At 31.6% G+C, this 11,891-nt stretch overlaps 2 protein-coding genes across 2 annotated transcripts; one reads left to right on the top strand and one right to left on the bottom strand.

Annotated features, from left to right (window-relative positions):
• Nucleotides 374–3,777, top strand: LOC109345963 (zinc finger CCCH domain-containing protein 14-like). The gene is made up of 3 exons (XM_019585279.1): nucleotides 374–684; nucleotides 1,363–1,423; nucleotides 2,848–3,777. Exons 1-3 carry the CDS (start codon nucleotides 615–617, stop codon nucleotides 3,593–3,595), a joined length of 879 nt encoding a protein of 292 aa, XP_019440824.1. The 5' UTR covers nucleotides 374–614; the 3' UTR covers nucleotides 3,596–3,777.
• LOC109345962 (18 kDa seed maturation protein-like) lies at nucleotides 9,240–10,731 on the bottom strand. Its single transcript, XM_019585278.1, has 2 exons — nucleotides 10,536–10,731; nucleotides 9,240–9,828 (listed from the first exon to the last, which is right to left on the bottom strand). The coding sequence occupies exons 1-2, from the start codon at nucleotides 10,641–10,643 to the stop codon at nucleotides 9,568–9,570; spliced, it is 369 nt and encodes a 122-aa protein (XP_019440823.1). The 5' UTR covers nucleotides 10,644–10,731; the 3' UTR covers nucleotides 9,240–9,567.

Below are 11,891 nucleotides of genomic sequence, written 5' to 3'. Positions count from 1 at the left end.
CTTACTAAAAGTTGATAAATTCTACAAAAAATTTGCTCGTCAATTATTATTTTTCATGAACGTTACGCGTCTAAATAATATTTGTCTACATAATTTTTGAGTTGAAAATTTGTGCATCGACAGTGTAAAATTTTTTATACTGTCAGCCTATTATTTACCATTAATTTATATTAGTTTTGTTTAAGAGTCAATATATATAATAAATTCATGATATATAATTTATTGACAGTGTAAAAACACTTACACATATACATATTAAATCCATAATTTTTATCTTAAATTACCAGTTATTACGTTACATTTGTACTGTAATAATCAATCATTATTCTCTCAAAAGAAAAAAATATATATTTATAACCTCAGTGTTGTGTTTATGCTCTCTTTTTCAAAGCCTTACCGTTTCTTCGATTCGATCTCTTCTTCCTTATTACAAAACCCTTCTTCACTGAGAAGGTCGCGGCTAAAATTAGGGTTAGGGTTTTGCCACCTTCATTCTAAATCATTCCATTTCCTCTCACTTTTCATCTATATCGTCAATTGAAGCCTTTTTCGTTAGGGTTTCGTGTTCAATCTTCTGTTTCTTCAAGTTCATTCTTCTATTCGGATCTCGATCTATGGATACCCGCAAGAGAGGAAGGCACGACTTCAATAACTTCAATGGCGGCTTCAAGAAAACAAAGCAAGGTTTGATTTTTATGCTTACATGCTCTATTGGGTCTCTTTTTTTTTTTTGCATTTTAACTTTTCTCTGATTCTGCTCTTGAGTATGTTACATCGTGTTGTTCATTTAAACTTGTAAAGTTATAGGAAAGTTTGTTATCTTTGTGTGCTTGTGTTTGGATGCAATTTGAATAAAACTCTTAAAAGTTATCAACATTGTTATTATTGTTCAATATTTTATGGTGATTATTGAGTAGGAAATTTTGTCTCCCGAATTCACTTGGCCTTTGGAGGAGCTTCTAGAGAGAGTATTTGGGAACATGAGAACAACTTATGACTGTAGCTTATGACCTTAAAGAGCTTATTTCAATAGGCTTGTGGGAGAAGCTTATTATGTAAATGAGTTCTTTTTAGCTTATCTTAAAATAGCTTAGTTAAGCTCTTTATCCAAACTTACCATCACAAACATATCTACAAATTTTAATTAGAGCAAATTAAAAGCCAAACCACTGTCATAGTCCCACATTTTCAAAGTTTGTCATTTTAGTGATGACCATAGAAAATGTGATTATATAAAATTTGTAAAATGTTATTAGTCAAAAGTATGTTTTTTGATTGGTAACTGCTTTGGAATAAAGTTTACTAGATTGATTAATAAGCAAGGCAATGTTAACCAAGAAGAAGTAATAATGTTTGTAACAGAAATGGACTCCATTTCAACTGGTGTAGGAAGCAAATCGAAGCCATGTACCAAGTTTTTCAGGTTCTAATCTATTCCTGTCTAAATAAATAGTTTTGAACTGCATATTTTATGTTCTTAATAAGGCTATACCTTAAGTTAGTTTAAAAATTACTTGTTTAATTGCTATAAAACTTAATTATGTAATTCTGCTAATTAACTGGTATTCCAAGCATTATACAGGTTACAGGTACACACTGTTCTTTTGTCTAAAGAAGTTGTAACAGAATAGTTCTTTATTAATAGAGTGCCAAAACAATAACAAGTCGTAGGATGGTAGTTGGCACTATGACGATTATCATAGATAAATTGATCATATTTCATCTTCATGCTCATCTTATTAAGTTTGTTTCCCATTTAATTGTTTTAACAATAGCTTTTCAGCTTTTAGTGGATTATATTGCTTAAGAACCCCTTTAATTGGTAAGATATTAACAAGATAATCCGAATTGATCTTTGATTGGTTGGGCCAGGTTTGATGTCAAAACTACAAATTAATTCAGTGGTTTTGCACTTTAGATTTTGTTAAGAAGAAATATTTTTTATTTTAACCTACCTTCTTATCATAGTTATTTTCTTTGTGATTGTTTGCTCCTGAGGGATGGTTTATTGAATCTTGAACTGCTTAGATCACTTCTTGTTTCCATTGTTTATCATCATCTCTTTTGTTTTTCTGTTTTTATTACTAATATAATTGCAATAGTTTACTTAAGTTTTCTGGTCTTCAATACAAGTAGTATTCATTATATGTGAGGTTATTATGCATAAATATTCTTTGCAAATTTAAGTTTATGTGATACTATTCTTACCCTTGATTGCATGTCCATTTCACAGTTATAAAGTAGGATTTAATTGCATGCATAGTACGGTGGTGTTTGGTTTGATTTCTGTTTTTATTTTCAGTTGATCTGTTTTCACCATTTCCTTCACAGTAAATAAAAAACACGAAATAAAATAAAAGCAAGGTTACATTTTAGAATTATAATTAAAAAAAGATATCAACTGCAAATAAAACCAAAAAACAAACTGAAGGCCCCATAATTATGATTAGCAACTTCAATGCTGATCTCTTGTATTTCCATGCTCAATTTCTCTGCCTTTGATTATTTGAAGAAACTTGTGATACAAACTATTCCTTTATTTACTGTAAATACAATTCAGATTGAGTAAAGATGGTTCAATTGAATTAATATGCGGGCTGAATGCAAACTAGAACATGCATATTTGTTTTCAAGTCTTAACATAATTTCAGCAAGATTTATTATTATGCTAAAATGGTGACCTGTTTTGTCATCTAACTGACCCTGATGGGTGTGGAAATGATTTACTTACTATGTTCACTTCCCCGTTTACAAAACAGGGAAAAGAAAAGGCAGACTTGGCATTTTTAAGTGTAGTCATTTATAGTACTTTGGTGTGACCTGATTGTGCCATATTTTGTTTTGCAGCACTGCCGGATGCCCATTTGGTGAGAGCTGCCACTTCCTACACTATGTTCCTGGTGGTTATAATGCTGTTGCCCATTTGATGCATATAACACCTGCTACACCTACACCATCTAGAAATGTCTCAGCCACACCACCTATCCCAAATGGGTCCGCACAGCCTACAGTTAAAAGTCGTATGTGCAACAAGTTTAATACTGCTGAAGGCTGCAAATTTGGTGACAAATGCCATTATGCCCATGGTGAATGGGAACTTGGCAGGCCTTTTGCCCCATCGTTTGATGATCATCGTGCCATGGGACCCCCTTCAGCAAGTCGTATGCCTAGTCGAATGGATCCACCTCCTCCTGGTCTAGCTGCTAGCTTTGGCGCCAATGCAACTGCCAAGATCAGCGTAGAAGCTTCCCTGGCTGGAGCAATCATTGGGAAGGGTGGTGTGAACTCGAAGCAGATCTGTCGCCAAACAGGAGCCAAACTTTCAATTCGTGATCATGAATCTGATCCAAATCTTAGAAACATTGAACTCGAGGGAAGTTTTGAACAAATCAAGGAAGCGAGTAACATGGTAAAGGAATTACTTTTCACCCTACAGATGTCTGCACCACCAAAATCAATCCCTGGTGTTCCTGGTGGTCATGCCCCTCCTGGAAGCAATTTCAAGACCAAGCTGTGTGATAATTTTACGAAAGGATCTTGCACTTTTGGAGAAAGATGTCACTTTGCACATGGAGCCGCCGAACTGCGGAAATGAGGAGTATGATATTGGTCCCTTAGGGGCATCTAGTTTTGCCATGGTTCTAAGCCAAGGGATAATTCAATTATTATTGTGCGTTTGTTACTTAGTGGTATTGACATGACTTCTGATGTTAGAGCTTTTATTGTAATGAGTTTCTTTAAACTTTTGCTTTCAAATTGCAGTTTTCTCTTAAATCATGAACTGGTTGTGATGACTCCTGCGTTTCTTTTTCTCTTTTCCCTCGTTTTCCATAAAAATGAAAACATCTCACACAAATAGAGACTGTTCCAATAGTCTGATGTGTGGTTGTATGTAGACCCTTTTTTAATAAGGAACTATAACCAAGTTTTTAATCTTTTTTTATACTATGAAGGGTACTCCTTCACTCTATAGGTAAGGAATTAATTTTTTTGGGGTTTGTGATTGTTTCTTCCAACAAGTGTCGTTGTTAGGAATCAAGTCATTGAACTTGGTTGTTGTTAGGAATTGAGTCTTTTTGGTTAAGTTTTTAAATTTTACAACAAATACAGATGCTCTAGTTTGTGTTCAGCCAACATATTGATTCAGTTGAACCATCTTGACTCAATATGAAGATGGTTGAAGGGAACTACAACAATTTTCTGTAACTTTTCATTACCTAAACCCTTTCACTCCTCCTAAATACAGTAACCACAAGCCTCACCCTCTTAACACAGAAACTCATATCCTTCACCTTTGGACATGTGGAAGTGATGTTACATTTGCAAACAAGTCCGGAAGAAGTTAAAACTGTAACAACATCACTTCCAAACAACCTTGTTTAAAAAGTTCACATTATACAAGTTGAGGTGGGCTAAGGTGGTCGTATAGATGATAATAAAGGTTTTGAGGGAGGGAGAGACTGAGTGAATGAGTGTGAGGGAGGTTAATTTTTGGATTTTGATTCCACAAAGAAGCATGGGGTGTTAACAATAGAAAAGGGGGCATAATCATACACCCAACTTTATATGGGTCTAATCGAGTAGACCCTACCATTTTGCTTATGGCAAAATCATCTCTAAGGATGGCAGTGGTAAGATGGGTCGAGTACCTAAGGACTTGTGGGTAGCAAACTCAATAGGTATCTGTATGGGTCTGGAGCGAGTCTGAGTCTCGTAGTAGTAGAACTTGGCGTGTCTGAGTATTACATTACCCGGGTCTCAAAATCTTCGGCTCCAACTATCTGCGAGTCCAAAAACACGGATTCAGATCTGACCGCTGTGAATAATACTAGTAGGTACCCACGAGTTCATGTACTAATTGCTATTCCTAATTGAATATGATTCTATTAATAGGGATTAATCTTCTCTAAGGTCTGTGTTCTGATCATATATGTACTAGATTTGGTGAAGCCCTATAGCATAATATGCATGTTGTTAGGGATTGCTTTTCTGCTTTTGAGTTGTGGAATTTGCTTATCCCTCATAATATTTGGAGTTTGCACCAAGTTGCAATTTGCCTCTTTCAATTTTTAATGTGTAAGCCATAATTTATTCACTACAGTTCTTTAATTTATTCTTTATGCATCTATAATTAACACTCAAATGACACTAGATCTATTCATTCTATTGTTTCTATACAGTATTTTTAATGAGTATAATATTTATGTAATGTCGATATAAAGATTTATATAATTTATGTGTATTACTTTTTTAAAGAATCAATGTTGATTGAAAATGAAGGACGAATAATAGACTAAAAGTGTATAAAACTTTTACGATGCATAAATCTTTATCTTATTTTTAATTCACCTCAAAGTATTTTAACACGCCTCTGCAGTACATCAGTGTATTATTGTGTTTATTCGAGTATCCAAATTCAGGTATATTTTATATATAATGTAGTCGGTTCATGCCCATAGTTTCTAACGGTTGTATTTTTTTGTTATGGCAGATAATCCACCACTAGAGATTTGTAGTAGATATGGGTTAAATAAGAGTAAAATAAATGAGATACATGGTAGAATTTCTAGAGAAATAATATCAATACTTGGGTTGGAAATTTTTTTGATACCGAAGACGCTTGTGGTAAGATAATTGGTAAAGTATCTTGTTGTTCACAAGGAGGTTAGTCCTTTAACAGAAAAGTTTCATGTTGAAAACGTCCAACTTTTAATATGTTACAACATTGGTTGGAAAAATAATTAATTATTAAAATTTTATTTTAAATATATTTTTTCAACAAATCATAAGCAGTGACACATTTCGTATGACAGCAGATGTGCTTCCAACATGAGGAGTAGTTTCAAGATATGTACCACTATAAGTACTATTTCAATCTTATTGGTCAGAAAATATAAAGTTAATAATATTTAATTTTTGTTTTACTTTGATACCAATGAAAAATAAAAAGTAGATAGAATGATACAAATTTTGGGACAAAAAATATATTATGATAAAATGAGTGTTAAAGAAAAATAACCCTATCCGAAGCACTTGAAATTGATTTACCTAAGAGCTCTCTGCATTGCTACAACAAGTTATGAATGAATAGCATTTGTGGACATGAAAATCTTGGAATCGTCCTAAATGACAGTAAGATGCGAAGAATGCAAATTATACTTTAATCATTGTCTGGGGTGGTGAATATTGTCCGACCAAAGAAACCTTTTCTCTTCAATTTCCTCTTCAGATAATGAAGTCGGATTGTCAATATTTACATGCTTAATTGGCTTTATGATTAATCTTATAATAACTAGAAATAAATAAAATAAGTGGTAAAATATATGCATTTACAATGCAAAAATTTATACATAATCAATATATTATTCAATAATTATTTGCATTACTTTTAATTAAAAGTCAATGATAATTAAAGAAAAACGTTAGATGTTAAAAATTCTTACACTATCGATGTATACATCTCTTTCTCATAAAATAAAAAGTAAATCTTCACTTTGATCTTTAAATATTTGTCATCATTAGTGTGTTGGTTGCTAGTGAAACATAGATGACCAAATAACATAGTAATTGTAGGTGGGTTCTTGTCTAAATAACATTCCATATGGTGTTTTACCTTTTAAAATTATGCTTGATGTGCAATTGATCAAAGAGATTGATGTCAGTACACACTCTCCAAAAATTAATAAACAAATTACCTTAGAAATGTAAAGCTCGTACAACATTGAGAACATGGCGACATTTGCGTTTGACCATCCCATTTTGTTGATGATCTAGAGAAAAAAATCTCATGCAAATGAATTTGTTTCATTATTACTTCTTAGAATTTTATTCGTTTGTTATATTGATTTTCAACCATGGAAAAGAAAATTGTTCTTATCAATTAGCAAATAGATCAACACCACACGTGAGCAATCATCAATAATAGTAAAGAAAAAATAAAGCCCTACAAGATGGACGAGATCTATATAGACCTCATAAATCATAATGCAACAAGTCAAATATATGAGAAGCTTTAACATTATTTAAAGGAAATGTTTCTCTAGTTTGCTTTTTTATTTGGCATGTGTCACAGACTTATTCTTGAAATTACTAATTCCACTTATACTACCATTGAAAATTAGTTGAGTAGTTTTCTAAGACAGATGTCCCAACCTGATGTGTTATACTTCTAGCTCATTCATTCCTTCAACTTCACATACCTTTTTCGTTGGGGCTTCTCAAACAAGATAAAGTCAATTCCTTCGTTCACTGGAACAGATCAATATCTTTGAGGTTCGGTCCTCTATAACACACAAATTACAGTAAATTAATCATTACAGTTTGATTCATCTGACAATTGTGATATAGAAATCAAGTTACATCTGCACTGAGGTACATAAAGTACATGATGAAGATTTAACTTATCAAAAAGTTTTATTGTTCTTTCCTTAATAGAGATGATAATGCGTCATTTGAAAGCCCAACCGGACATCTAGACAAGTCCCTCACATTGAACAGATTTTGCATATCCCTCATCATGTGATTCGGTGCCCCACTATCAAGTGTCCAAGGTGAAGGCTTTTTCTTCTAAATATTCGACTCTTGAATATATCACCTTCACCTTCAGTCATCATGTGTACCATATACATTTCTAAATTTTTGTTGTTGTTGGCTCTAATACCATGTAAAAGTTTAGGATTGATAAAAATTGATCAAATTCAATATGAGTTAGTTCTAAACACTTTATTATATAAGTAGAAATTGTAAAAAATGATAAGATGATAATCTCAAACAATAACTAACAAATAAAGATAAACTATAGATAAGTTCAAATAAAGTGAGACTAACTAAATCATAAATTGAATAATTATCTATCAATCTAAATATCCTCTAACATTAATGTGGTAGTAACAAAACAAATCCATTTATATAGATTTGTTTAGATTGATTAGATTGTTATTAACCTAAAATCAAATTTAAATATGATATATAAATAACTTTGTTTAGATTGATTAAATTGTTATTATCTTAAAATCAAATCTAAAGATAATATGCAACAAATTTGTTTCAATATTAGAAACAAATTTTGTATATATAAACAATACGGTATTGAGGAATAAAATATTCGAATCCATCTCTTTACATGATTTCAGAGCGGTTTCATTCTCCATGACCTATCAGTCATCATTCCATTGTCAATATGTTGAAAATTCGAAACTCTAATTAGCCGTCTCTCTGTGTCAATTTTCCTTTTTTCCCTTTTAATATAATAATTCCAAAAAGCAAAAGTCATTCAAATAAATCAATATCAAACACTGTTCCAATACAATAATTCATTTTTTCCTTCTTTTTATATATATGTGGTATTCTTCACGGTGATGATCATTTTGATAGTGTTTTTTTATTTTTTTTCTATTAGTGATTATACTAAGGAGTTCTCTTCCAACGGACGATCGTTCTTATTTCACTTAAACTCCTTAGCAAATAATCCAAAAATTTAATGTCATATCAATGCATATTTATTTAATTTAAGATGCTAAAGAGGACAAAAGAGAATTCCTATCCAACAGTAAATAAAAAAATTATTGAAGAACATAAATCAATGCTATTACAAAATACTTCAACTTAATTAATTACCAAAGCTAATAAAATACAAAGTACAAAGTACAAAAAAATTAATTTTTTAAAAAGTTCATGAGGCAGCTGGCCGACATGTTCTTATGAAGCTCAGCCTCTAGGCTATGTGGTTTTTGGGACATATTTTATATCCCAATAATATATGTATCTCTCTACTCTTTTATTTAAAATAATATAAAATTAATTATATTAAATTTTGGTTTTGGTTTTCTAACCAATGAAAATATAAAATAATAAAATAAGACAAACTGTAAAAACGTGTCATTAGACAAACATTTTTATGAAGCATCATCAACCCAATTCCCATATCACGTGTTAACACACAGTACCAGAAATTATATAATATCATTTTAATAAAAATGTAGAATTATTCTACTAACGCTGCCATAGTTTGATCATACAAAATTGAAGAATCTCGACCCTTCATTTTTATTAAATCTAATGATATTTATTTCATCTCATTTAATTAAAATAGAAATGGTAACGTCATTCCGTTGAAATTAAATTCAAGACTTCATAAGTATTTGCTATGACTTTAATCTATTTTTAAACAAAAAGTCACATAGTGCAATAATTAATTTTATTTTCCATAACAACCCAACTGTTTATTTATGGAAGGAAAGTGAAATTACAACAAAAAAGAAATATCAAATTGAAATTACAACCACAATACAGAATGCTCCACGTACACAAGCAGCAGAAACATTCGTTTCTTAATAATAATAAGAAGAAACACTAGTTGGTAATAACAAAATAAAAAAAGTAACTCTAGTTGGCCACACCCAACTCAACATGAAAGAAAAGAAAACAATACAAAAACTAAGCAAACAACAATAACATCCCCTAATTAAAACTTAGGAGATATTAGTTTATTATAACTATTAAGTAAACAACATAAACATCCCTTAATTAAAACTTAGGAGATATTATTATTATTATTATTATTATTATTTAATAATAGTTACCCCCTGCCCCATATCTTGGGTCAGGGTTGACACCTGCCCGGGGATTATGGGCAGTAGTGGTCCCAGTTCCAATGTTGTGGTGGTGAGCACCCTGCCCCACCATGTGTTCACCAGCGTTTGCCTGTTTCACTGCCGCGTTGTGCTCACGCGCCGCCAGCTTATCTAACTCTGCTTGGTTCATTTTTGTCTCTTTCTTTTGGGTTGCTATCTCCTTTTGGAGAGGGTCACGTGCAGTCATTTTCTCTGTCTGGTTAGGCACAAAGACATTCATGAGTTTTTGCTTATTAGGCATGATTGCAAAGTAACACAACTCAAAGAATAATTAAGGCAAATAAATAAATAAACCCATCACTTGCATGTAACCTAAATTACCTTGTTGGGTTTGGTATTTTTAATTTCAAAAATAAAAAATATATATACATAAGTAATACGTAAATAATACATAATGATGATAATATATAGGGATTTTTAGTGTATGACCCAAGACATCATGGTAAAACTTAGAATATCACAAGCCAATAAATCATTTCAATGAAAAAATACATTTTTATCCCCTATTGAGAAGCGAAAATGACTTTTAAAGCAAGTATAATGTCAATTATCATTATATTAAACAAAAAGGTAGCACGTACTTTATTAGTCTAATTAGACTTCTTGACCATGATGTTGCCTAGTAGAATAATACTAGCATGAGTCATATCATGATGCTGCCAATTACCTAAAAATGTAATATCTATGAACATTTTCTTTTCTAGATAAAGAAATGTATATACTATTTATCATTAAATCATTCATCATTCATGTTTAATGATTATTGATTCTTAGTATTACATATTATTAAATATTAATGGGAATGATACTATTGCAACATCAATATTAGCTTGATATTTAATGTTACATGATAATTTTATTGTCTTTCATTAAAAAATAGTGAATAATAGAAAATGCAAAAACCTTCTCTTGCACGGTGGCTTTGGTTTTCTCCATGCCAGACTTGGCAGAAGCGCCAATATTTGCAGCAGTTTCCTTAATGGATTCTCCAGCTTTCTTTGCTCCTTGCATTTTCACTTTCTTTCTTCAATCTTCAATTTCCTTTTTCTGCTTTTTTTACTTCTATAGATCTTTCACTTTGTGTCTTAGAGCACACAGCATTCTATCATTTATATAATTTAGGTGTTACGCGACACAATGGTAACGTGGCTTGACACTATACACGTGGCGAGTTCTTAAGGGCGATTGATTTATCATGCAACACGTATTTGCCTCGTGTCTCTTGGCAACGTAGCTTAGCGTTTCAGGAATTTAGTGACGCGTGGCAAGCAAGGACTCATGTAGGATTGAGGTTAGTATCTTGTAAGGACTGAGAGAAGAGTACCTCAAAACAAAAAAGAATTTAGGTTACTTTTATCCTCTAAATATAATAAATTGATAATTTTCCTTTTAAGAATAAAAGCAAAAGTAACAACTTTGGAGACGAGTTTGAGTCAATATTAGCAATCTTAAGTAAGACTAAGAATAAATCAATTCAATATTTGTTTGTAACATTACTTATTATTTAGTTTGAATTAAAGGAGTTGGAACTTAAATTAAAAATTGAGTTTGTTAAATAAATGAGTTGAACTTAGACTAGAAATTGAGTTTGTTAAATAAACAATTTAAACCTGAACTAAATACAACTCGACTCGTTGGGTTCATAGGTTGACTCGGTTATATGCATATGTACATGTGAGTGACTCAAGTGAGAACAATTCTCATATAAAAATTACGAGACACTAAATAAGAATTATACATGAATGATTAAGATTGAAAATTACTGAATGATGATATAGATTTTTTTGTACTACCAATGGTATCTCATCACCTATGGGTAAGGAACTATTCTATTTCGGGGTATGTGGCTGCTTCTCCTAACAAGTGTTGCTCCCAAAAATTGAGACATTGATCTTTAGGTTATCTTAAAAATCTAGCGAGTTTGTACACCGCTAGACCAATGTCTTGTTGGTTAATAGTCATATATACGATCACTTAAAAAATCATGTTTGTTTATATTTTAATCTTCACAATTGGAAGAACCACCAAAGTGTTGAAAGAATGATTCTTTCTTTTCTTTAAGAACAATGCTCAAGTAGAATACCATCTTGGTTTCTTGGCATGATGAAATATGAGCAATTTTGCTCAAGAATAACAAGAGAAAAGTGAGATAAAATATGAGCAATTTTGCCCAAGAATAACAAGAGAAAATTGAGATGAAATATGAGCAACTTTGCTCAAGAATAACAAGAGAATAATATTGGCAATATTTGCCTCGAG

Source organism: Lupinus angustifolius, chromosome LG04 (genome assembly GCF_001865875.1).
Source record: "Lupinus angustifolius cultivar Tanjil chromosome LG04, LupAngTanjil_v1.0, whole genome shotgun sequence".
Lineage (NCBI taxonomy): Eukaryota > Viridiplantae > Streptophyta > Magnoliopsida > Fabales > Fabaceae > Lupinus > Lupinus angustifolius.
This window is presented reverse-complemented; position numbering and strand designations above follow the sequence as displayed.

Coding starts and splice junctions, on each gene's coding strand:
- LOC109345963 (XM_019585279.1), top strand. CDS start 615: ATGGATACCCGCAAGAGAGGAAGGCACGACTTCAATAACTTCAATGGC. Junction 685..1,362: donor CTTCAAGAAAACAAAGCAAG/GTTTGATTTTTA, acceptor TGTTTGTAACAG/AAATGGACTCCATTTCAACT. Junction 1,424..2,847: donor CCATGTACCAAGTTTTTCAG/GTTCTAATCTAT, acceptor TTTGTTTTGCAG/CACTGCCGGATGCCCATTTG.
- LOC109345962 (XM_019585278.1), bottom strand. CDS start 10,643: ATGCAAGGAGCAAAGAAAGCTGGAGAATCCATTAAGGAAACTGCTGCA. Junction 9,829..10,535: donor AAGCCACCGTGCAAGAGAAG/GTTTTTGCATTT, acceptor GTGCCTAACCAG/ACAGAGAAAATGACTGCACG.